Source organism: Corvus moneduloides, chromosome 4 (assembly GCF_009650955.1).
Source record: "Corvus moneduloides isolate bCorMon1 chromosome 4, bCorMon1.pri, whole genome shotgun sequence".
Classification (NCBI taxonomy): Eukaryota; Metazoa; Chordata; class Aves; order Passeriformes; family Corvidae; genus Corvus; species Corvus moneduloides.
Window position 1 is genome coordinate 31,642,453 of NC_045479.1, and position 26,023 is coordinate 31,668,475.

The 26,023-nt window shown below is 39.6% G+C and overlaps 2 protein-coding genes across 4 annotated transcripts in view; both read left to right on the forward strand.

Moving 5' to 3' along the window:
- Positions 1-11,971: 11,971 nt before the first annotated feature.
- Positions 11,972-26,023, forward strand: part of POC1B (POC1 centriolar protein B) — a 52,515-nt gene continuing 38,463 nt past the window's right edge. For all 3 annotated transcript variants that reach the window (XR_004239694.1, XM_032106603.1, XM_032106604.1), the window contains exons 1-7: positions 11,972-12,343; positions 12,574-12,658; positions 21,356-21,527; positions 22,294-22,473; positions 23,732-23,839; positions 24,710-24,825; positions 25,184-25,317. Coding sequence is in view for 2 of the 3 variants with exons in the window: in XM_032106603.1 (XP_031962494.1) it covers positions 11,972-12,343; positions 12,574-12,658; positions 21,356-21,527; positions 22,294-22,473; positions 23,732-23,839; positions 24,710-24,825; positions 25,184-25,317 (1,167 nt within the window). In the remaining variant the exon portion in view is untranslated. The remainder of the gene's footprint in view (positions 12,344-12,573; positions 12,659-21,355; positions 21,528-22,293; positions 22,474-23,731; positions 23,840-24,709; positions 24,826-25,183; positions 25,318-26,023) is intronic.
- GALNT4 (polypeptide N-acetylgalactosaminyltransferase 4) lies at positions 13,124-17,761 on the forward strand. Its single transcript, XM_032106605.1, has one exon. The coding sequence runs from the start codon at positions 13,146-13,148 to the stop codon at positions 14,895-14,897; it is 1,752 nt and encodes a 583-aa protein (XP_031962496.1). The 5' UTR covers positions 13,124-13,145; the 3' UTR covers positions 14,898-17,761.

The following is a 26,023-nucleotide window of genomic DNA, read 5'->3' on the forward strand; positions in this document are numbered from 1 at the left end:
GGTCATATTTTAATTTCTGCAAAAGATGAGTCATTCTTAGCTTCTTTCCTTTTGCCAAATCAACTAGGCTCTGTTCTAATAAATCTAGCAGTATATAGACATGATTTACAACTTGGTATCTTCTTCCTGTCTTCCCCCTTCCAGTCTGCCAAGGAGGATTTTAGGGAATCAGTGAAGCACAGATGGGATAAGAGATGCAGTTGTGGATTTATCTCCTTTATCGTACTTCTATCTTGCCTTTTGATCTTCTCTTCTGCTTTCTTCTTCAAGATCTCACCCACTATCAGTAAATTTTGGGAGTGCTTTTTATATGGTAGCATCTTTCAGTGCTGTAGCTCAGAGCAACTCATAGGAGAGCTCTTTCAACAAGATGTATGGAAAGAACTAGCTTTGGGAAAAGGAAGAATTAAAGAGAGAAGGACAGCTTTTTTCCCAATTAGAGAAACAACAGTATGAGTTTTGTTAAAAATTTTTAAGCCCAAAAGAATTTGAAGCCCAAATAACACCAGAATGGCTTGGCTGGTTACTTAGCACATGAAGAGTCTAGAAAGCCCTTCATGTCTTAGCAGAACATAGCTAAGTTGATGCCATTATAAGAAATCAGTTTTCTGATTTTCCCAGCCGGGCACAAGTGACAGCACATGAAACACTGCCTGAACACAAGGAGACACACAGAGTTTATGGAGTCTTCATCCTTGGAGACACTCGGAACTTAGCTAGACACAGCCCTGAGCAACCTGCTGTAGGCAATGCTGCTTTTAGCAGGGGTTTGGACTAGATAACCTGCAGAAGCCCCTGTCAACCTCAGTAATTCTCTGATTCTGAAATTCTTGAGCAGGAGGTGTACTTCTATAGGGTTTCTCATTATCCTCATGGATATTATTTCTATACATAGATGGAATTCAACAAAGAAACCAGTCACTGGAATGATCAAATCTGAGGCAAAGCAAGAAAGCCACTGACTATTTTCCTTCTCTTATCTTAAACTGGCCTGACCAAAAGGCTTGCTGATATTTGCCTGCTGTAATGCTTACTGTGATAGCAGAGCTTGAATCACTTCTGCTCTAGTAAACCTTTTTGAACAATGACTGGCTATCTGTAGTTCATAGAAAAGCCCACAGATTTTAACATGATCTCCAAAGCTGCAGACCTGTGGAAATCAGCTGCTTGTCAAGAAGGGGGTTTCTCATTCTGTTATTTGACTCTTTCAGGTGTATAAAAAAAAAAAAAAAATTGTAGCTGTTTCTAAGAAAAATGAAACTCTGGTTTATTTGAAGATTTGTGTTGTTTCATTGCCCTGCTCTCTACTTAGGACTCTCTTAAAAAAACCTGTTTTTTTCCTGGTTTTAAGTGTTTAAGATCAGCTTCTAAAAAAAAAGAAGGTTCTCTTGCAGGCATATCAAGTTAATGAATTCAATATTATTCTAATGGATCATAAGAACAAAGAGCACTGAAACGTATGTTTTCAGCCATGGAAGACTATCATTTACACGGGATTGAGAAGCTGACTTTTCTTCTTATTTTAGTTCATGGACTGGTGGTGTTACAGGCTTCTATTTAATTGAGCAAAGTATTGGTGAAATTAAATGAAATGCCATATCAGTTCTTATGTTGCATACAAATGCTCCCTTCTTCTGCCTTGAGTTGCAGAAATACTTTGCTACACTTAAAGAACTTAGTGTAATATCAGGGGTGGATTCTCTTTTTATTGGTTCTCACATAATTCCCTATAAAACTTTAAATGCTAATGTAGGAAGACTGACATTACAAAACTGCCATTTTGATCTTAAAAATGTTGCAGTGGAAAAAGTTTCAAAGAGTCCACATATAGGCTGCATAGTAAAACTACTGGCTGGCTGATCAAATGTTATAGTAATGAGATGATTCAAACTGAAATTTGACATTCTAACTGTTGGAAAAATAGCTGAGTTTCAGCAAAATGGAAACGTGGTCTTTCTTTTTGTTAGAAATAACACATTGCTTTTGAAACTAAAACACATTTCACACAAGTATGTTTAGAGGATACGGGGGAGTGCCTACAACACTAAGTTCCAATATGCTGTGTAATGGCTCTACCTTAAAGGTGCAGAAATTTTCTGAATTTTCATCTGTAGAGTCAATATACTGAAGCATGTTTCATTTCAGAAGTATTAATGATTCAATAAAAGATAATTCTACAGCAGGACGTTAAAAGTATTCTGAACTGCTGCTTTTTAAAGAGCTTGGGCTAGCAGGGGTGCCCAGCCAATTCTGTAGGTATGTCAGTATTTGAATACATTTATTATAGCTTTAAATCTCACTGACTTCAATCTTTTTCAAAAGGGCCATAAACAGTCCAAGTCTGAATATCAACTAAATGATCAAGTGTCAGCTTGCTACCAATCAACACAATCAGCATTTTATATGTTTGACTTGAAGAAGTGCTACAGGTTTTTTGATCACTGGATGAAGAGTGCGAGCTGATAAAATACCACTTGAGAACACTATTTCACACTGGTTTTCTTCATTACTGTCCCCAAAGGCAATCAGCACAACCAATAGACCCCTCAGTGTCTGTTTTCCAAAGTCACTGCTTCATCTCTGACAACCATTGTCAGACACTTAAATGCTGGGACACACTCATGTGTGCTATCATAAACCCAATTTGAAACATTGCACTTGGAATCAATCCAAGTCCAGCAGTTAAGCCATAGATGGCTGTTTCCAAACTGACTACATTTGGGATGTTGCCAAATACAACAGAAGTGCTCCTGTGGCTTTCTTGCCTTGTTTTAGTCCTGTAAGGCTTGATGATTGTGCTGTAACTCAGAAATCAGGCCTTAGAGGAAACTTCATGGAAAAATTTATTTAAGTACTAAGCATCCCAATAAATATATACTATAAATAAATAAATATATAAAGCTCAAGAGGTTTGCTTTTGTGTTATGAAATGAAATGATTAGCCAGTTCGAAGAACGAAAATCCTTATTTTTCTGTTCATGCCTATTGCTGTTGATACTCTGCCATCTCCAATCTTTTGAACAAGCTTTGACACCTGTCAAGGAGGATCTCCTGGTGTTGGGGATCTCTTTTGCTATCCCAGCAGAGACCATAGACAATTTCAACTTATAAGTATCTATACAGTCAGCCTCATCAGCTTTCAAGCAAAACTGCAGCTTTTCTAAGCAAACTGCTCTGCCACATTGCAGGGATGCGATTGGGTTGCAGCTGAGCCTTTTACACAAGTGGGGTTTGTAGTATGTGATGCTGGCCCAGGTTACAACTCCTCTCTTCCTGCAGTGTTCCCTCCGTTGTGCCATTTCAACAGCTTCTGTGACAGTGTGGTCAGCCACACTGGAACCACTTCTGGGTAGATCGCTGCTGCAGGCTGGTGTTGGGAGCTGTTCTCTGCACAGCAAAAGCTCCAGCACAGAAGTACTCCCTCTGTGACTCCTGCTGCCCCAGTCTAGAGCCACCACAGTACTGTAGATGAAGCAAGTAGGAGTTGAAAGGTGAGAGTGGAATGAAATATATGAGCAACGAGAAGGTTGCTGAAAACTTTGGGGGAAGAAAACTAGGGTAACAGGATAGGAGTAAGAGGAGCAAAAGGCATGAATATAAAAGTTGAAAAGCTTGTGTTTTAAAGCAGATTTATTCAGGTTGAGGCACTAACGTCAGGAGCGCTACAAACTATGCCCTCTATCAGTTCATACTTATGCTATGTACTTATTTCAGTCACCTTTACTTCTTGTTTCGGTTGGGAGAAGAACCTACTATGATCTGTGCTGGGAATCTGAATACCGAAATATCATAACTATTATGGATCATTCTAGGATTTCACTTAAGGGATGAAAGGTTTGAGGGAGCGTAATAAAACTAGAACACCAGCTGTTCTAGGTAAACTGATGTAAGAAACTTAATCTAATGATTTTTATTTAAAATACAAAATTAAACATGGATAACATAATTAAGTGGTGTGTCACAGTAAAATGTGCCTATCTGCAAGTGTTCTATATTTTTGGTGAAGACATGAAGTTTCACAATCGTATTAAATACTAAGGCAGGAAAATGTCCTTGCAGCAGGAGTGATCTTGAAGGCAGCTCTTGTAGCAAGCATGTAGAACCCTTTTCTGGCAACAGCTGGGAAGTTCAAATAACAGTGTCTGTTTTATGGATGCAAGAACAAGCTGCTTACACTAACAACAGGCTACGTTCCTCAAAACAAAAACCTAGTTAAAGATGAATTCTCTTAAACTAGAGTAAAAGTAGCTAGCAAAAAATTTCTAAGTAAGAATTAGGGAAAAAAATGTACAGAGTGCACAGAGTAAGTCAGTGCTATTATCTCCAACAGGCTTCCTTCTGATCATTTTAGCCTGAATTTAGTATTTTGTCTCCATCAGAAAGATTGTGTGGTGTGAAAGCACTTTTTAGGCTGCAGCCTCACCGCATATTGATGGAAAACTGCCTGGGTCAGTTCTGAACAGGCAGAAGCCACCAGACCATGCTCCCTGGGTAATTCATGCTACTGCACCTGCAAAAGCTGTGTCACCCAGGTATTCCTTTTAACTTTGAATGGGAATTGCAGGGATTTGCTGCATATCTCATCTACTATGTGGCCCTGTTGACTCTCCCTGCAGCTGGGACCAGTCTCCATGGTACCTGTATTGCTAATTGCCACTGTAAAACACCCTGTGGAATTGCAATTGGATTGTGATGGAGATTCTGCATATAGTGTGTCTGTATGCTGCAGCCTTGCAATTGGTAATGTGCAAGATGACAAAATCAGGTAATGTTCTGTGATAAAACAGAATGCTACTGGGAGCCTGAGGGGGTTCTTCGTAAACTTGTTCTAATGAGAAAATTTGGGGCATTCTTCCTGGCTGCATTTTGTGATACTAAGCAGATCCCTCCTTCTGCTTCACTCCACTCTATGGTACATGGCTTATTCAGTCATTCAGAAGCTGTCCTTCTCTGAAACAAAACCTGTCATTATGCTCAGATCAGCATAAAATTTCATAATATTAGAGTCCCTGCAAGAAGGCGTTGACACAAGCTGACACACATCCAGCTATGTATGTATGCAGCCTTCCTGCAAGAGAGGAAAGGGAGTTTAAAAAAAGAATGCGTGGAATGGGAAAGGTATTGGCAGTTTAGACTTTCTACCCCCAAAATGACCCACTATATGTGCATAGGTGGAATAGGGCCTATTGATTAGATTTTAACCATTTTATAAGCATAATTCGACAAGATGTAACAACACCACTCATTTTGGAATCAGACAAGTGTCTCATCTATGGTGGCAGCTTTTGTACTTGATACAGGCACACAAGCAGAACAATGTATTTAATAATAAAATGAGAGAGTCTGAAACTACTACCACTCCATTTTTATCTGTGCATCAGCCACACAAGTAATATTTAAGAGAAAATCTATATGGTAGCAGCAGGAAGCATCTGTGGTAGTCTGTCATGTTGTGGGTTTTCCAACTGTCATGCTGGAAAATTCTTCCTGCCCAAGCAGCCAGCACTGCAACAGAAAAAAAGAAACAAAAAAAAATGAGTACAGATGAAGGCTTTCCTTGTCCAGACACAAGTCCCTGCCCTGCTGTGGTAAAGCAGTGATGAATGCAGATGTAATTTGTAATATTGTCTCTCTCTCATGTCTTCTCTGCAACTATCCTGAACTGAAGCAGCTGTCACTGCTGCCTAGAAACACCTTGCCTGACTCCTGTCCTGCTGGACGGGTAGCTAACTTAAGAGAATCCAGTTCTCCTAGTTCATTTAAACATACTAACAAAAATCTAGGTAAAATAAACTGGTAGCTCAGTCCTTAAATAGATGCCACAAAGCAGCAGCAGAGGAGTGAGCAGTGACACATCTAAATCAGCGTCCAAGTTATGTCTGGGCCAGTCATGAGAAACAGAGTCAAGGATCCTTTTAGAGGATGCATGGATGGTGTGGAGCTGGGAGACTTACATTATGACATTGCCAAACAAATGCATAGAGCACAGCTCTGCGCTATGCACCTGGAGTCTGGTGGGTCAGACCTTGCCCTTCAGAAAGCACTTAGCAGAAAAAATTGACATCATGGATCACATGTGATATGTGCACCAGACTGTGCAGCTGTTCTTCAACTTTCTGGACACCATGTTTCCCCTCCTTTGCCACCATAAAAAGACCTGTTAAACTGGAAGGCATAGTGGAGGACCCAGAAGATACTTGGCCCACTGATTTCCTGTTGTGATTTTTTACAGTTACATACTCTCTTCCTCCTCTTGTAGCTGCAGTTGTTCAAGAACCATTAGGTTCCTTATTTTTCAATAATTGTGGCATATAGTTTTTCCTCACTTGTCTTTGTAATTACAATTGTTATAATTTGTCTTATTTTGTACCTGACATTTGTAGACATTGGTTTCAAGCACTTGCTTTGCCTTTACTACTATTGGAAGACTGCTGTTGAAAACGTACCCTCTAAAGAAACTAGTTTTATGGAGCATTATAGAAAAATCAGAAACAGGATTAATGTCTAACTCATAATTCTCATTTCAGTGCTCCAAGAAATTACTAGTGTGCTCCCAGGGAATACTTACCCCAAAAATTATGTATAAATAAAATCCAGAGTTATAAGAGTTGTTTTTTTTTTTTTAAAGGCTGCTTGCTAAAATTACATATAAATGTGCATAACATAATTCCACTTGGCCAATTACATTTTTTTCCTGAAAATTTAAGTGAGCTCTGATATCAAGAGCTCATTTTTCTAGTTAGATTTCTTATTTTAGATTCCTTGTTCCTGTTTATTTTATCCCCTGGATCATTCTCCTTTAGATGAAATGTTGCCTTGTAGTACATACCTAAACAGCTACTTTACCAAACTAGGCATCTCCATACAATTCACCAGTTTTCATTGACTCACCCCTCACCCTTGCAGTTAACATCCACATTGTAGCAGATGAATGATGCTGTTATAAGATGTACTAAATGAAGAGGCTCTAAATCATTCTATATAGCATGTGCTGAAGGATTAATAAATTTGTACTAACCTTTGCTACAGTGTACTAAATTCTTCCAAACTTGTTCTAGCTCTCATGAACCCGGTAAGACACAGGGCTAGCTCTTGATTTTTAAGCACACATTACCAAACAATTTGCTAAAGTAATTTGATTCCAATACATTGAATTTTGCAACATGACAGAATTTCAGGTACTGTATGGCATGCTACATACAAAAACCATGCTACACATCTGCTTAGAAAAAAACTGCTTTACTTATTTTTAGAAAAGTTGGATGCAAGTGCATTAAAATAAAAGTATATTTACCAACATACCCGTGTTACTGACAACACGCGAACCTTACTGGTATTGATCATCCATTAAAACATTAGGGGAAAAAAAGGAAGATGTTCTTTAATTTGGAATTGCCTGTGGGTATTCATCCACATAGTGATGCTACTGATACCAAACACCATAATAGGATTATCCCAGAAAATTTCATAGTAAAACCCATTCAATTATCTGAAAACAATCCGTGACTGCAAACTTTCTGAGATTCAAATAATGCACATACATTATAGAGGGCAAGAGTTATAGTCTGACATTTAAGGCAATACTAAGACAGACTTACATGCAGCTCAGCACATGCTGCATATTACTCTGTTAGTGTTTTTATTGTGCTGTTTGGGTACTAAGGGAGGAACACTAGGGATTTAATCCCCACAGTCATTATAAAGATATGTATCTGTTACACAAAAGCATCTAATTAAAAGGAACAAACAAAAAAGACCTTTGGATAACACACCCACTTTTATACAAATTCTAATGACTTTAAATTCTTTGGCAGAGTAATTGTCACTCTCTGCTTCTAATCCAGATGGTTATTTGTTTTAAAGTGCCGGTTCTGATTTATGCAGTTTTCTTTTACAAGTATTTCCCTTCAGGCATCAGTAATAAGAGATAAGTTCTCTTATTTATCCTTCAGTACAGATACAATCCCTACACTGAATAAGGAAAAATCTCAAACATCTACCAGCTTCAATAGCCTACTCATCATTATTGTGGCCCTCCTCTGGACCTGCTCCAACAGGTCCATGTCCTTCTTATGTTGGGTGTCCTAGAGCTGGACACAGCACTCCAGGAGGGGTCTCATGAGAGCAGAGCAGAGGCGGAGAGTCACCCTGCTTGATCCAGTGGTCATGCTACTTTTGATGCAGCCCAGGATACATTTGGCTTTCTGGGCTGGGAGTGCACATTGCTGGGTGATGTCCAGCTTTCATCCATGGGTATTCCCAGTACCTTCTCCACTGCTTTCAATCCATTCATCCCTCAGTCTATTTGGATATTGGGCATTGCCTCAAGCCAGGTGCAGGACCTTGTACTTGGCATTATTGAAATTCATGATGTTTGTACAGGCCAACTCCTCAAGCCTGTCAACGTTCTCTGTATGGCATCCCTTCCCCAGTATCAACTGAATCACTCAGCTTGGTGTCACCCACAAACTTCCTGAAGGTCCATCAATCCCACTATCTATGTCATTAATAAAGATGTTAAATACTATAGGCCTCAAAACAGACCCATGGGGGAGATACCACTCAGCACTGGTAGCTCTTTGGTTGCAGTCATACAATTCCTTGCCATCTAATAGTCCATCCATCAAATCCACATCAATTTAGAGGCAAAAGTATTGGGAGGAACAGTATTAAAGGTTTTACAGAAGTTAAAAGATATCACTTACCTTTCCTTTGTCTCCTGATGCAGTCACTCCATCATAGGAGGGCACTAGATTAGTCGGGCATGATTTGCTCTTGCTGTAGCTGTGTTAGCTGTCTAATCATCTTCACACAATCACTTCTCAGATGCTTTGACATAACTTCCAGGGGGACCTGATCCATGATCTTGTCAGGCACAAAGGTGAGGCTGACTGGTCAGCAGCTCCCAGGGTCTGGGTGTGATAATCCCTTTCCTCCAGTGCCTGAGAGAGTTACAGGTAGTCAGCGTCACTCCAGTCACTGAACGGTAGTTACAGCCTGATTATTATGACTTTTCAAATATGATGGAGACATGGCTCAGCAATTACACCTGCCAATTCCCTCAGAAGCCCAAGATTTTTCTTAGACTAAAAGTAATATTATATGTATTCCAAATTGCCCTTGTATTTCAAATCGTTATGCACCTAGTTGATATTCTTTTCTTCTCCATTTTCTTGCTGCTGTTGGCAAACAGACTTTAATGGGATTTTGACAGGAAAATTTCAACAGAAGCAAAAAACCAATACTACTCCGCAAGTTATTTTATAGGTTTAATATTTATTTTATTTTCATAACCATTTTGATGGAGGAGAAAAATTTGTAGGATCAGAGGTTGGAAAGATGCCGGGTGCATAAGGTACAATGGTTCTACAACAGCAAGAGAGCCTGCAATTAAATCTTTGTGCCCTTGGACTACATTCTCTTCCTGCATGTAGGCGGATGAATGCCCAACACCACACTGGCAAATCAGATCTCACACTCCCCTCTAGTGACAGAGTACCACCTCCTGCCAACAGCCCAAGGGCCAGAGGCCTCTTGGCAGCCTGGACGGCTCTGCTGCTAACACAGCTGCTCCCAATAGGATCCCACATAATCACAGTTGGGGCTCTTAGTTTTATTTTAAAGTAGGATTAACACTAAGTTAAATGACTCATTTTAGACATAAAACAATTTTTGGTGGGCTAGTATTACTAATATATTTGCTCCTTGTGCTCATGTATTGTTTTACATCAATTATTATGAAATCATATGTGATCAGTGTAACTAATGTGTGCATTGCAGCATACATGCTCTGAGTTTACCAAGTATGTCCATGTGTCCTTGAATTCTACACACCTTTTCCTTCAATGACCATGCAGTCAGCACAAGCCTGGAATTACCATCTTAAAGTGTTCTTCTTTAGACACAATTTTTGTTTGGACATATACTACCTAAACACAGTGTCTGAGGAAAAAAAACCTCCATAGCTGCTGAAGCAACAGCCTGCTGACACATGATGCTTGGAACATATTTTCTGAGGCACCATTTATCATTGTCATCACAGTGCACAGCAACTTATTACAGTAAATTGCTCCTGCATATCACAACCTTAAAAAGACAATGCCAACTCACAATTTTATTATTAGGAGTTACAATAATCTTAAAATAATTTAAAAAATAAAATCTATACACACTAATGAGGGAACATAATCATCATAAAAACTATTACCTTCCAGCTTTATAACTGCAGTCACTATAGCTAATCACATGTCTGCAGTAAAGGAATACTTTGCTTCCTAAGAGCCTTTGGGAGTCCTCAAAGCACTCTCGGGAGGAGAAATGGCAGGGAACAAACTAACTTTGTAAGCCCTACAATTTGAGAAACACTCGTCTATCAATTTGTAGAAAGAGAGATGCCACCCCCCTTCTATCTAAAATCACAGCCCTTCCTTTGCTTTATACCTATCACCTGGAAATTTATAATCCAGGAATCTTGTGGGCAGCTAGAGATTCCAGTCTATTGCTAGCATCCCAAAATTAGTAAAATATACTGAGCTGCTGGAAGAATAGCAGCTCTAAAGAAGGCAAGAAAAGGATTCTGTAGGACTGGGAATTGTCTTTCAGCTCAGTTTCTAAAAAAAATAACATGTTTCTGACCACTGGGTTTTAAGGAGCTTCCAGAACAGATCCAAACCTGAAAAGACAAGGTACAAGAAATACCAAAATACCACAGCACACTTTCTCTCATTCAGGAGATGAGAAAACACAGAATAAATTAAGACCACACAAAGTTTGGTACTAACCCAGAGGGATAGAATCTAAATGTAGTCTCCCTGAGGAAAGAAATCATTCTCAGCTGATAAAACCTGGGTTAGAAAGAAGATAGTTGGAAAAAAGGTTGAGAAAGGCTGGAAGACTTTAATAGTGGTGAAGAGGTCAGTTTAAGTTTAACTAGTTAACTTACTGTTCCTGCAGTGCGGTAGAGTGCAGAACATTTAAGTCTTATCATTACCAACTTTCTTTAATGCTACATTTTACTTTGTGATCTAAACCATGGGGAATAAAATGAAAGGATGGGAGGGTGTAGAAGGGGAAAAAAAACCCAAAACAAAACTCCACCAGCAAACCAGACCAAAACAAAATAATGGCAAAAAACTGTAGCTTTTGCTAGGTCCAAGTCAATGTGTCTTGTCCCACAAAGGGTTTCATTTTGTGAAGTCAAAATGGCAAATTATCAGCCTACATAACCTCAATGCAAGGAGTGCTAATAGATTTTCATGGAAACTGCCGTATATACTTGTGATAATCCTGCTTTTTTCACCACTTGCAAAATTATTATTTCAAATGTGCATTTCCTGGTTAAACACAATTTATTTGGAACTGTCCTGTAAGTGACAATTCTTATATGTTGGCCTAATTACTGACCTGATTCTGTAGATGTAAAAGTTTAATGTCAGAACAACCAGTAAAAGGCAGACTGGATTTAAAAAAGAAAAAAGGGTAATTGCAGTATGAATTACTTCTTCAGGAACACTTGCATATCGAATGACAGCTTTGCCATCACAGCCCTTCTTTTTGCTAATTGCTGTCAACTGTGGTTTTACTAGCATAGCTATGGGAGCAGCGAGGTTGGTTCCCTCGCCTAGCTTTCCAGGAAGCTGCATAAACATTCACAGCACTACTAACACTAACGTTGCAGCGCTGGGGTTTTTGGAATGTTTTTTAAAGTAGGTGTAGGGTTTTAGAGCATTAAAGGTCTGTTTAAAGACCACTCTGTATAACACAAACGTGTGTGCCAACTTAGGAATCTAGAAAGTCTTACCAAAATAAGAAACAACTGAAGAAAAAAAAAAAAGACAAGAGGCCAAGCTACCTAAAGGGGCTTAATACAAAACCAGTCTGACATTTTAAACGCAGCTGTCCTGTATGAATTTGTAAGCCACAAAATCGAGGTATCATGGGCCAGACCTCCCGCTAGTCGAGCGTTCCACCTATGTCTGCGGCGCTCCGCAGGCTCCAACACCCGCACCTCGCGCTGAGAACAGAGCCCTCCACAGCCACTAAGCCGCCGTGTCCCGATTACCGGACAAACTCGGAGGGTTTAATTTCCCCGTCTTGGCCGGGGCAGCCGCCCCGCTCTGGCCCCGCCGAGCCGGAGCACGCGGGGGCGCTGCGGCTTTCAGGGCGATCCGCGCACCGGCCCCGCGCTGCGGCCCCGCCCCGCCCCGCGCAGCGCGGCCGCGCATGGGCGGATGGGGAGCCGCGTCTTGGCGCGGCGGATGAATCCGGCGCTCGGCCGCCCGCGCCTGGAGCGCGGGGCTCTGACGGGCCGCTCCTCCCCGCTCCGCCCATGGCCTCCCCGCTGGTAAGGGCTCGGCCCCGGCAGCCAGGGCGGCGGGCGGGCGAGCCGCGGCCGGCGGGTATCGCCCCGGCGCCGAGGGCTCTCCGGCCGCCGCCCCCCGCTGGTGGAAGCGCTCCGAACGTCGGGACCGGCGGCTCCCGCCGCGCGCGGGGCGTTAGCGGCGCCTGAGGGGCGGGGGAGGGTGAGCGGGGCCGCCCCCGCCCGCAGCCTGACGGTGCGCACCCTCTCCCCAGGAGGACCCCGTCCTGATCCGGTCCTTCCGCGGCCACACGGCGGCGGTGACGGGCGTCGCCTTCAACGCGGATACGGCGGGGCTGGGTGAGTGCGGGGCCGGGCGCCGTTTGCTTTCCGGGCGGGGCGGTCCGCTCCCTCCTCCCTCTTTCCCTCCCTGGAGCCGCCGGGCGGTTCCGGGCGCAGGTCCGGGTGCGGAGGCGGGGCGGGCTCCCGCGCCTTCGGGCGGACTGAGGAGTCTCTGCCCCTTCCTTAAGCGACAACTTTTTGAGCAAACCACAAGGCGGGAGGAGGGGTTTGTCCCGCGGAGAGAGAGGAGGAGGAGGAAGTAAGTGAGGGGAGCGCCGAGGCCGGAGGGGTGGGGGGCTGCTCCGTGCCTCCCCTGCCGCCCCGCTCCCCCGCGGTCCCCCTGGAATCTACCGGGCCCGCCACGGAGGGCTGGCTGCAAACTCTGCCGGCGGCCCGAGCCCGAGGCTGGGAGTGCCTGCAGCTCCCTCCGCCCCGGGGGCGCGGGGAGAGCCGGCAGGAGTTCACGGAGCCCCTCTCTGCTAGGAGCTGCTTTTAACTACCCACGATGAGGATCCGTCTGGCGAGAAGATGGACGTGGGTCCGCAAAAGCTGCGTGTTCCTCGGCTTTTTGATGATCGCTTACTTTGTGGTCGAGCTGTCGGTTTCATCCTTCGGTGCCTCCCTCGCCGGTGAGAGCATCACTAAAGGGAAATGGGAGAGGCGCTTTTCTGACGGAGCAGAAAAAGCTGTCGATTTGGCTCGTCCAGTTTATGACAAACCCCCGCCTGATCCTTATGCCCCAGGAGAATGGGGTAAACCCTCTCGCCCACAGCTGAGTCCTGAGGAAAAGAAACAGGAAGAAGAGCTGATTGAGAAGTATGCAATAAATATTTATTTAAGTGATAGAATTTCTCTCCACCGGCACATTGAAGATAATCGACTGAGTGGTTGTAAAACTAAATCTTACAACTACAGAAGACTGCCCACGACATCTGTTATAATTGCTTTCTACAATGAAGCCTGGTCAACACTGCTAAGGACGATACATAGTGTTCTTGAAACATCACCTTCAGTGCTTCTGAAAGAAATTATACTGGTGGATGACCTGAGTGATAAAGTGTATTTGAAGGCTGAACTCGAAAAATACATAAGCAGTCTGAAAAGAGTTCGTTTGATAAGAACCAACAAACGAGAAGGATTAGTTCGTGCACGCTTGATTGGTGCTACTTTTGCTACTGGTGATGTTCTCACATTCCTAGATTGTCACTGTGAGTGTGTTTCTGGCTGGCTGGAACCACTGCTCGAGAGGATTGCTGAGAATGAGACTGTTATTGTTTGTCCCGTCATTGACACCATTGACTGGAAAACATTTGAATACTACATGCAAACGGCAGAGCCCATGATTGGAGGGTTTGACTGGCGGCTGACATTTCAGTGGCACTCAGTGCCTAAACACGAACGTCTCAGGCGCAAATCTGAAACCGACCCAATTAGATCCCCAACTATGGCTGGTGGCTTGTTTGCTGTCAGCAAGAAGTATTTTGAGTACCTGGGAACCTATGATACAGGAATGGATGTTTGGGGAGGGGAGAACTTAGAATTATCATTTAGGGTTTGGCAGTGTGGGGGCATGTTGGAAATTCATCCGTGCTCCCACGTGGGCCATGTGTTTCCAAAGCGTGCGCCCTATGCTAGACCAAATTTCCTTCAGAACACCGCACGTGCTGCTGAGGTGTGGATGGATGAGTTCAAAGATCACTTTTACAACAGAAATCCTTCAGCAAGGAAAGAAAACTATGGAGATATTTCTGAAAGAAAGATACTTAGAGAGCGTTTGAAATGCAAGAGTTTTCAGTGGTATTTAAAAAATGTATTTGCTGAGTTACATGTACCAGAAGATCGTCCTGGCTGGCACGGTGCTATCCGCAGCACAGGAATACCTTCAGAGTGCCTCGACTATGTCTTGCAAGAACATAATCCTACCGGGTCTCACCTTTCTCTCTTTGGCTGTCATGGTCAGGGAGGCAACCAATTTTTTGAATATACGTCAAATCAGGAGATTAGATTTAACTCTGTAACTGAGCTATGTGCTGAAGTCCCTGAGCGGGAAGACTTCATAGGTATGAGGAGCTGCCCAAAAGATGGATCTCCTATCCCAGAAATTATTATCTGGCACTTCAAAGAAGATGGGACTATTTATCATCCTCACTCGGGGAAGTGCCTTACTGCTTATCGTACGACTGAGGGGCATGCTGATGTGCAAATGAGAACTTGCAATGCTGGAGATAAAAATCAGATTTGGAAATTTGAGAAATAATCACTGCTGGTAGTATGAATCGAATGGACTGTGTGTGATCTTCAAGCTTTTTACACGTGTGAGCAGATAGCAATGTTTGATTGAATACCTTGGAATGTTTTCAGATGTGTCTGTAGTGGTGTAGAAACTGTCTACTGTGATGAACTGTATGGAAAGCAAAAGTAAATAGTGGGGTTTGGTTTCTAAAACATGGATTAGAACATCTAATGCCTTTTATATTTGTAAAATTTTGATCCATTATTACTTTGTTCTGTCTTGATTATGATAAAACAATGGCTTCTGAGTGGATTGAGGAGGGATTTTTTCATCTTAAAATTATGCAATAATCCTGCAAGATAATGTTACATGTAAACAAAGAATTTTTACTTACAGAAGTTAAAGCTAAGGTTCTTGCAGTGGTATTAGCTGACCCATGTCCCAGATACATTATAAAATATGTATCTAAAACCCTAAGTAATGCTACAGTAGCATGTGATTGAATGGACATTGATGCGGGAAGCCGAATCTAAGCCTTGTAATAGTCTGCATTTTTCTGGGAATGTACATGCTGTTAAGGGTACTATATTATATAGAAGAACAGGAAGTTTATTTAATTAGAAGGACTTTGGCACTGCTTTGCAGTGTTGTACTATTGTAAAAATCTTACCCCATGGGGGGTTAGTCAGGAGCTCTCATGCATTTAGAGGAGAGTGTGGTGGCAGTGGAACCAAGGACATGCTGGTGATACCACAAGTGGAAGAAATAGGGATGGCTACAAGTAAGAATTCTGTTTAAAGGTAATTGAGAAGGAAAGGAACCACAAAATTGCAGTTACTGCTGTTTCTTAGCTGTATATTTAATGTATACATTGTCTCTGTGTAAGCTTTTCCATGTTCAGCCCCACATCCTAGGGACACAAAAGTTATGTAATCTAGAGCATGTTTGGGTTGTTTGTTTCTTGTGGGTTTTCTTCATGTGGTCTGTCATCAGGGTAGAGGAAAATAACACAGAGGAACATTTGGGCTGTTTTATTTTGCTTTTTGTGTTTTGGCAACAGCTGGCATGGGTCAGCCCTAGGTAGAGTTTTGAAATAATACAGCATAAGCTGCCTCTTTCTAGTCAAAACAGTACCACGGGAGACCTTGGGTAAGGCTGGGAAGCTGAAGCTCCTGACATGAGGGGAGTTGAAAAGGCAAAGGACAGCTTGGAGGAAACCAAGATTTGTTGGTAAGGTGGTTCACAGAATTACTTATTTAGACTGTTTTTTCTGTTATGCTGAGGTTTGAAGAATACTGATTCTTGAATCATGTCACTAATCTGTTTTGATTGTGATTATAGATGGTAGATGTGATAGATATATTGTGTACTTGAAAAAAAATCTTGTGTTAGTGTTTGTATTTTAGCTTCATATGATTTAAATTGAACACTTTTTCTTAATGTTTTGGGCATTCCAGCTTTTTTGATTACTTTCACTGAAGTGATAAATGTTCTTCAGTAGCCACAGCATAGTAAGTCTTGACATAGGCCTGGTAGGTACAAACTTAAGCTAGCGAGCAATAGGAATCTGGATACTTGAGGAATGTAGTAGATGTACATTTGCTACAGGTGTTAGTAGGTAGAAGGGTTAAAAAGGGACACGTGAGACCTGATGTAGTGGAAGTTTTGCCAAAAATAAAGTAAGAGTAAGTTAGAACATATTCTTAAGTCTTAGTGGCTTGAAAGTTTTGAGAGGTTTGGGTGGAAGCTGGCTAAGATAGAAGATGAACAGAAGAAGAAAATTTGGAGCTTGGAATGCAGCATTGAATCATGCGAAAAATGCTTGCCACTGTGTGGCATGGGTTCTTTTAAGTCTTTAATTTATTTTTAGGTAGTTACTTGCAATATGATTTTTTCCCCTTTTTTATCTTCTATTTTTCCCCTAAGTTGTTCTTTTTTTTGTTGTTTTTGGTTTTTTGTTTGCTTAAAAAAAAAAGAAAGGGAACTTTTTACTATGTAAGGAAAACATCCATGAAAAATTCCATTCCACTTTGCAGCAGGAATTCTTTTGTGGACCTTCAAGTTATGAACCATTTATCAAATTTTAAAGGGCAACCAGTCATTATGTACTGGGGCAATAAATTATATAAAGTATGTGCTTTTGTGAAAAGCTTGCTGTAGGCTGTTACATTCAATGGAAATGACAGGAAAAAGGCCTACGTTCTCCTATATGGCAGATCATAAATAGTATGTGCAATGCATGTTTCTAAAGATGAAAGTAATTAAATGGTGTGAATATAGACTATGCAACTTTTATACAGTTAATTTTTTAGCACTTGGCAAAAACTGCTTTTCATATAAAGAAATACCTTCAAGTTAAACCTGACATTAAAGTGTTCCTTATCTATGTAAGCAATAATTATAAGTGAATCTGCCTCTTAGTTTGAAAAGTTATTCTCTCTGTATGTATCTGAACCCTTCCTTCTCCCCATGACCTCCCTTTCTATTTTTGGAATTATTTATAAACAAACTGGGAAGAACAAAAAAAACCAAATAACCTGTCACTAAAAAAAAATTTAAAAATATTCCCAATGGGAATAAAAAACATCTGAATAAAAGGAAGAGGGACTAGAGAAAGAGAGAGAAAGAAAGAAGGAAAAAACAAACAAACAACACCTTGCCATTTCAATACTCCTATCCAATTACTTTTCGGTATGTACAGATTTCTGAAAAATCTGAAACTGAATGGTTTTCTATTCTGTTAGACTTTGAAGATTTGATGAACACTTGTATATATTTTAAACTACTGATTCTAAGTGACTTAAAAGAAATTGAATGTAAACTTAACACTGAATAAATGTGGAGGGTTTTGGGATTTCTTTTGCAAAAATAAAAACCAGAAAATTAAATGTTGGCTAGTGTACTGACTCTTCTCAGTTCTTTTCCTCTTGTGTACATGCATACAGAATGCAACAAAAACTGCCATGAACTTGAACTTATGGGAGTTATTAAAAGTTCTTCATATTTTATCCATTGTGCTTAGAATTCCAGATTGGCTTTCTTGACAGAGGTTCAATTAATAATAATTTTTCTCCAAGTAGGAAATCTTGCAATTCATTGCAAAATGTGTTTGTATTGTAACATTGCACCTTATCATTGAGAGCTGCAGGGTTCCTGTGAAGTGTTTTTGGTGGGTTTGTTTTGGGGGTTTGTTGACAGTGGTGGGGTTTGAATATTCACACACCCATCATGTGCACTGTATTCCATCTGCCCTGTAATTCTTGCACTGAGTGATTAATTATATTGGGGATGCTTCAGTATTTTGAGAGATGTACATCACACTGTTAAAGCCTGTCTCTGTCTCTTCTGAACTTTGCACAACTTTCTTAGTCACCACTTTGTTATTGTGGGAAATGAGAGTGAAATGGTAATTCCATATTATAGCGACTTGTGTTCATGTATTTGTGTGTGTATATATAAAACTGTGTACCATAAATAATCAAAATTCATAAATGGAACTTTGTTTCATTGCAAATACCATGAAATCTTTTTCATGGCATATGTGAAGCTCAGGTATCTGTTTACACACCACTTTGCTGTAGATCTCTCAACTTGGCCTTTGCATAAAGGCAAGTCTTTATTCTTTGGTGTTCAGTCCTGTAATGACTCATCAGCAGAGAAGCAAATTACCCAGTGATGTACCTGCTATATGTTGGTGTGTATAGAAGCATTGATGTTTAAAAAAAAAAAAGCACTCAGGTTATAAACTGGAGTAAGTTGTGTATTGGAGTCAGCTCAGTGTGAATTTTCAGCTTTCTACATTTTTAGTTACATTTTTCAGTTGATCAAATGTTTTCATAGCAAGGACAAATTGTCTTTTCACCTCTAAATATGGTTCTGGTTATGCCATGTATTCTCTGAGGAGCAACAGGCCTGTTTGTGCTATGGCACATCCTTTTTTGTTTCTGATCCAATACTTCAGCGTTGGAGATCTGTTGTGAACTATTTGCTGGTGATCTGGTAATTGAAAGTCCAACTGTAGTGTGCTGGTATACTTAGTAAGTGCTGTCAGAATGCATCATCTGTGTCTGGTCTGCATTCCTGTAGAATCTCATGTGTAGTCCATCCTGGAAGGTTCTTGCTTTCCTCTTTTTGAATGGAGAGACCTTGAGGGGATAAAAATGCATAAAGGATTAAGAAGTAATCCTTAAAGTACTGTGCTAGAGTAAACCGAAGAAGCAGCATTGTTATAAAGTAGGCAAAAGCCCTTAGAATGGAATAAAAAGAAATAGTGAAGTTTACTTGATAATAGTACATTGTCATGAACAAAGCTGTTTTTAAGATTAGTATTTCTGGCAACACAGTTACCCTATGGCTTCTTGTATTTTCTGCTTGTGGTTTGCTAAGGTAAAGCAGTTACTATTACAGTGAAATGCTTGGGTGCTAGCTTAATGCACCAAAATTGTTTTCAGCTTGCTTGAAGAGGGAATAGCTTGGCTTAACTGAGCCTCATTAATGGTAAAGGATAAGGGCCATAGCTCAATATAGATGCAAAATTTAGGCTTAGAGTTTCTTTTTGTTTGCCTCTCCTGTGCTGTTCAAACATAGTTACGTCAGCCTGTGTGCCTTAGGAAAATATTTCTACAACAGGTCTGTCGGTTACTCACCCTTTCCTGTGCAAATTTTGAACTTCTTCCCTCCATCACCCCTAGGGTGGTGTTGGCTGGGCTGGAACTGCAGCATTGGAGATGGAAATAGACTTTGTGTGTCGAGGTAGTGGGCTGGTGGCTTCAAGAGAGAAATGTACTTAAGGATGGAGAGAGGATGCTGTGGAGCATAGGCAGCAGGGAGTCCAAAGGGAAAGCAAGGAAGATGGTCATGGATGTCCCACAGAAAGGAGAACTTCAGGTCACTGCTTGTGTCTCATTTACCTTGGGATAGCCTATCTATGAGAGAGCAAGCTACAAGAAACCAGGCTTTGAATGTATTGTGCTGTCATCTTTCAAAGAATGTTTCCCTCAGTTTTTAGAACTGAAAGCAAAGGCAGCTTGGTAATGCACAGCCTTCTTGCAGTTCTTAAGATACCACAGGTAGTTCGTCAATGATTTGTTTTAGAAACCATAAATCTTGTCTGTTTCACATTTCCAGCCTGATGCCTTCAAATTATATTTTAGCTTATGTTTCACTTTTTCCTTTTAGTTTTATTCCACTGTAGGTCACATTTTTCAGAATCAAAGGGAAAAAAGAATTCTTTCAAGTACAATTAGAAAGAGCCTGCTGTAAACCCGGGTTTTGAAAAGTTGAAGTGGAGGGAAAATATCCTGTATTTCTTTGTCAAATATAGACCTATTAAGGTGGGCATAGAAATAGTCTGGTCTCACATCTTTTAGCAGAAGCTAGTCTTTTGGGAATAAAAATAATATCTTTGTATTAAATTAATTAAGGGAATTTAATAGTTAATATTTAGTATTCTAATATGCTAATATTTTGTTTGAGGCTTGCCTTGACATGTGATAAATAAGGAGACTCAATTTCTTTGTGCTATGTTGGGGCTTGAAAGAGACTGGGAAGAGAAAAGCCATTCTCTTCATGCACTCTTCCAGCTTCCAGGAGGCCCCTGTTCTTCCTCTCCCTTCTTTTCTCTACTAGGGTTAGGAATTTGACAACTGAGAGATGGGAGTGTGAATACCTTGTTTTATTTATGTCTGCATACTAGCATTTAGCAGAGATGAAGATGATAGGGCACGTAGGAATATCACATGTACCAGTTTAATTCAACTGCTTATTGTCTTTGCTTCTTATAGGTTCCTGAAAATGATCAAGCTCTGTTAAAAGAGCCTTTTTGAGTGTAGATAGTGTAGTTCATCTGTAAAGTGACTGCAAAAAACTCACCCTCCAACATGCTCTTTCTATTTTCAGACTGACAACTTTATGTTCTCTTTTGTACTAGACAAATGTTAATATTATAAAGTCAGTACTTAAATAGGATTACAGAATTATCGTATGTCGATATCTTCACTCAAATGTAGATATCTGAAGTGTTAGAAATCATGTCTTGAGTTTAAGTTGGCTTGTTTTTTCAGAGTTAAACACTTGATGCTTGAAACAAATTCCATCTCAGAGATCAAAATGAGATTACTGAAGAATTTGTCTATTGTTCTTAGGATTTGGTAAAACTGAATCTGGATTCATACTTAACTGATGTGCGTGGTGTTTGGCTTTGAAATTTTTGCTCTATGTCTTCAGTTGGCTTAGTATGTAGGAGAGCTACCTGTTAAGAATTATCCTTTACTCCTCCCAGTCTTGTGACATCCCTCCAAAAGCCTGGTGTTGGCATTACTTGCTACCAGGCTTCTGCTCAGGCCAAGTATCCATTAAAATCTAATAACTCCTCCCTCCCCGTAATGTTCATTAAGTTCTCTGTGAATCCAAATCAGTAGTCATTAGCTCTGACTTTCATAAGAACAGTGAGCAGACTCCTAATACCTTTTACTTCTTGCCAGCTACCTGCTCTGTGGATAGGTTTCTTATGTTGTGGAAGCTGAAGAATCAGCGCAGAGCTTACAGATTTGCGGGCCACGCAGAAGCGGTGACCAGCGTAGAGTTCTCACCCGATGGGCAGGTGCTGGCTTCAGCTTCTCAAGATCACACGGTCAGGCTATGGATTCCTTGCATGTGAGTATAACTGGGCAGTGCTGGCTACGTGTTTTGTAATTGTGCAATGTGAATATTGGAGGCTTTACTCAAATTTCTTTTTCCTTCCCACATGCCTGGGCTTTGACAAAACAGAGACTGGGGAGCACAAGCAACACAGTTCTTTACTGTATTACTTTGTTCTTTTCTGAATATTCTGTAGTTTCAAAAGAAAAACAGAACAATTCAGAGGTCACAATTTCATGTGTGTACAACTATGCTTCGTAATATTTCTCTGGCTTATATTTTAGTAAGTACTGCATGGCTGCACTTCATTTGGGGGAGACAAGTGATGGTGCAAACAAAAAATAGTTTTTTGGGAAAAAAAATTTAATCGACTTGCCTTATTAGACTGTTCTTGAGTAGTAGTGATTATAAGTTATTCAAAGTGATCTTAGACTGATGTTACTTGAACTTTCAAGCATTTTGTAGATTACTATATTAAAAAAATAAGTTCTCTTTCAAATACTGGTGCTAGTGGGCCTAAAGCTGCTACTTAACTGCACTGTTCTCTAAAACTGGTCATGTTAAACACAACTGGAGAAGTGTTATTCTAATAATATTTAAGTAAGTAAAAAAAGTAATGGTGGCATTACGATTTGGCCTCTACTATGCTCCTTTTTTGTTTGGGTAAGATTCTAAATATTCTAACATTGAGTTTTATGGATTTAAACTCTTTACGTCTAATGTAATTGTGATTTATGACTTGATATTTGGAATGTTGTTTCATTTTCTTTACCCCCCTTAGTCATGGAGAATCATCAGTACTGAAAGGTCATACAGCATCTGTTCGGAGTGTGAGCTTTTCCCATGATGGCTACTCTATAGTTTCAGCATCCAATGACAAGTCAATAAAAATATGGAGTGTTTGCTATCAGCGCCTTTTGTTTACCCTATTCCAACACACTCGCTGGGTTCGCTGTGCCAAGTAAGTGTTTTTATTCTCTTGGTAAAGTAGAATTCCTAACAAAGGGAATTTTATATCTCAGGGTAGAATTAAGAGAAGAAAAGTCTGTGAATAACAAATTATGATCTCTCAGTAATAATTAAATTTTATTAAATGAATCTTACGCACACAAGTTTTGTATTTATCTCCTAGCTGAAGTATGAAAGCTTGCTTTGTGGTAATATATGTACATATTAAATCAGTTGCTGTGTGTTCATTCTATTACATTAGAGGACAAATGGGTTCTTCTGTGTTTATTTTCAGTCAGTATCCTGTCTTTCCTCAGTTTTGTTTGGTTATTTCTTTGTATTAACTTATTTCCCAGCATTTTCCCAGAGGTATCATGCATTGTAGGGGTTTTCTGAACTGTTCTTGGAATAGTAGTGGCATAAAAGAATGGTCATGAATCCAGATGAGTTAAGCTTACGCAATTGGAAAAGGTGAAATAAGTGGCCTTTGGACTGCAAGTTAGGATTCATGCTCTTTAAAGACAGGACAGCTCTTCAAAGACAAGAAAAGATTGTTTGCCGTTTTTTTTTTTTTTTAATTTTTCCTTTCCTCCGTATTAATGGAAAATCTGTAGCTAAGAGAGGCCTGATATAAACCTCTTGAGAAAGAAATTTCACACTGGTGAAGTGCAGAGCCCTAAAAAGTTTCAAAGTATCTAATTGTTGAAAAGAAAAAGCTCTAGGAAATCACATGTGAAAGTTCTTGAACAGTTTTCTAATGTTGTTGTGCAGTTGCTCAAGAAGTGAAATAATAATGCTCAAGGAAGCTATAGACAAGTCATTTTTCTTGTTTAAAAACCTAGTCTGCTAGTCTAGGAATAATTGCGAATGCTTTGCCCACTATTTGTAAGTATAGAGAGAACTCAGAGAACATAAATATAGGTTAAGATTGAACACAAGATTCTACTGTGTCCTGTCTTTTTACCTAGAGTTTTCTGTAATATCTGTCATCCTTAGGTTGCTGATACCTTCCCCCCCAACTCCCTCTCTTTCTCTTGCTTGATTTTTAATTCTAGTGTATTGTGAAATGAGGCAGAGTGGAATAGGGGGAGAAGCTTTTCTTTTCAATTTTATTACTCCATGAGAAATACTAGAAGTTCAAATATCCTTTAAATGTTACGCATCCGTATTTCAAACAGGCTCTCTTGGTTCTGGTGTTTTGCTACTTATGTCTCTAATGCTAATCTAGGCAGTATCAGTTTTTTGGTAATGTATACACTTGTGTGTTCCAGGTTTTCGCCTGATGGAAGAATAATAGTATCTTGTGGTGAGGACAACTCTGTTAACATCTGGGATACAAGAAGTAAAACTTGTGTTAATAGCTTCTCAGATTATGAAGGGTAAGTTTTACTAGAAAAAAAGGAGAAATGTAATAGAGTAATTTTATTTACATTAATTTAATATTCTGTGGTATTAACATCTATTGTGTTAAATCTGAAAACAGATCAAAATTCTACCACCCATGTGAAGTAAAATGATTCATATAATGTTTTTCTAAAGAGGTTAACTGTCTGCACTTATCCAGATGTTTTCCAGCAATCAAGAGCTAATCCAAACAGAAGTGAGATTATTCTTAGATTTTGGAATGTTTCCATGTTTTTCCTCAATTTTGATAATATTATTTCGTATTGAATGCTTCAACAAGAAGAAAGCTTGAAGGCTTTTCCACTTGTTGATTAAAACAATGTTTTGTTACCTTCAGTGGTCTGCCTTATTTAAATTTAAAAAATATTTGCTTTTATTTATATGCAGTTTTCTTGAACATCTTGGATTCAGAGTTTTAGTTAACAAGTCAGTGGAGTATTTATCTTGCATATGTGCTTTGCTGATTTGATGGCTGCCTTCATCCTTTTTTGAGTCCCAAATGTTGTTATAGCTAGATACTTGGTTCTTAGACAAAATTATTTTACTTGTTGCTTACAAACTTTGTAGCACTATCTTCTAGGAACTTTGTACTCTAGCACAAACTCTGAAGATTTGACTTGGATCAATTATACTGTATTTTCAACAAAAGTGAGATTATGATTTATCATGCACATCTTGTTTTCTTATGCTTATTTCAGTTACTTGAAATGCCTTATTTGAGTTTCCATACATGTGGATTCCACACAAGCAGCTCAGTGTTGATATTGTGGGCTTTATATATATACACACGCCTAAATATTTCTGTGGAAACATATTATAAATCAGTTTTCATTAATTATATTTAGATATGCAAATTTTGTGGCTTTCAACCCAAGTGGAACATGTATAGCTTCTGCTGGTTCCAATCACACAGTGAAGCTATGGGATATTCGAACGAACAAGCTACTGCAGCATTTCAGAGGTAAAAAAAATGTAGTTTGTTTTATTTTCTTTACAATGGGACTCTTTACAATTAAATGTGATTTATTAAGAGTATGTTATTTCATTCCTTACTGGGGAAAGTGAACAAACAAGTCATATTGACATGTTGTAAGTATCTTTTTGTAGTCTAGCAACCCTAAAAATCCAATCTGAATCCTTTTTATTTCTTTGCTTCTCTTAAGCAAATACTTTGAAGAGTCTTTTATGCCCCAGAACTTTGGTTGTTTTTCCCTTAAATGAAGTAGTTCTTTGGGAAGTAGAAAAGAGCAAAGAAATAAAGTGCACATTTCCTCTTAGTAGATATCTACAGTCTTTGAATATTGTCTTCTGTAAATTAGTTCACAGAGCAGGGGTTAATTGTATATCATTCCATCCTTCTGATAACTACCTCATCACTGCTTCTTCTGACGGTACCCTTAAGATTCTGGACCTCTTAGGAGAAAGACTTATTTACACTCTTCATGGACACCAGGTATACACAATAATCCTCTTTAAATGAAGATCTTACTAGGTTGTTATCTTTACAAAGGGAAAGTAACATTTATGCCATTGTCTTTTATCTTGCAACTTGCAGATAAAATTTAGTGGACAGCAAGGTGTTGTATTAATGCACCTTGTCACAAGTGGTTAAGGAAATTCATCAGTTTTACCTGTAACCATGCTTTTTAGCTGTCAGTGTTACATGCTTGATGTTAAGTAATAGCTCATGTTCTGAATTCATTAATAATTCACTTGATTTTCCAGATCATGTTATTTGGCACTTTAGTGTTTTTATCTATTGAAAAACAGTGTCTTCTAAGGAGGGGGAAGCTTACAGAAGATAACTTTTGTGAAAAATGGCAGACATGTCCTCTTTTTCCTGTTAATGCCAAACAAACCCTGTTTTTGATAATAAATCATTCAAACATATTGCCTTGAGTAATGCAATATATATTGTGTAATCTTTCATTGTAGAACTAAATATAAAATCTAAGGATAATACCCCTATTTTCCTAGTATAGATTGTTGTAATTGTAATGCAGCATTATACGAAAATGTGCAGTATTAACTCTTCAATCAAGTTTTGCTGAAATTCTACTGTAGTAAAATAGTTACTTATTTTATTAAAATTGAAAAATCTATTTTATTTGGTAACGGCATCAGTGTTTTTCTCTTTGCACTAAAATACCATGCTTACA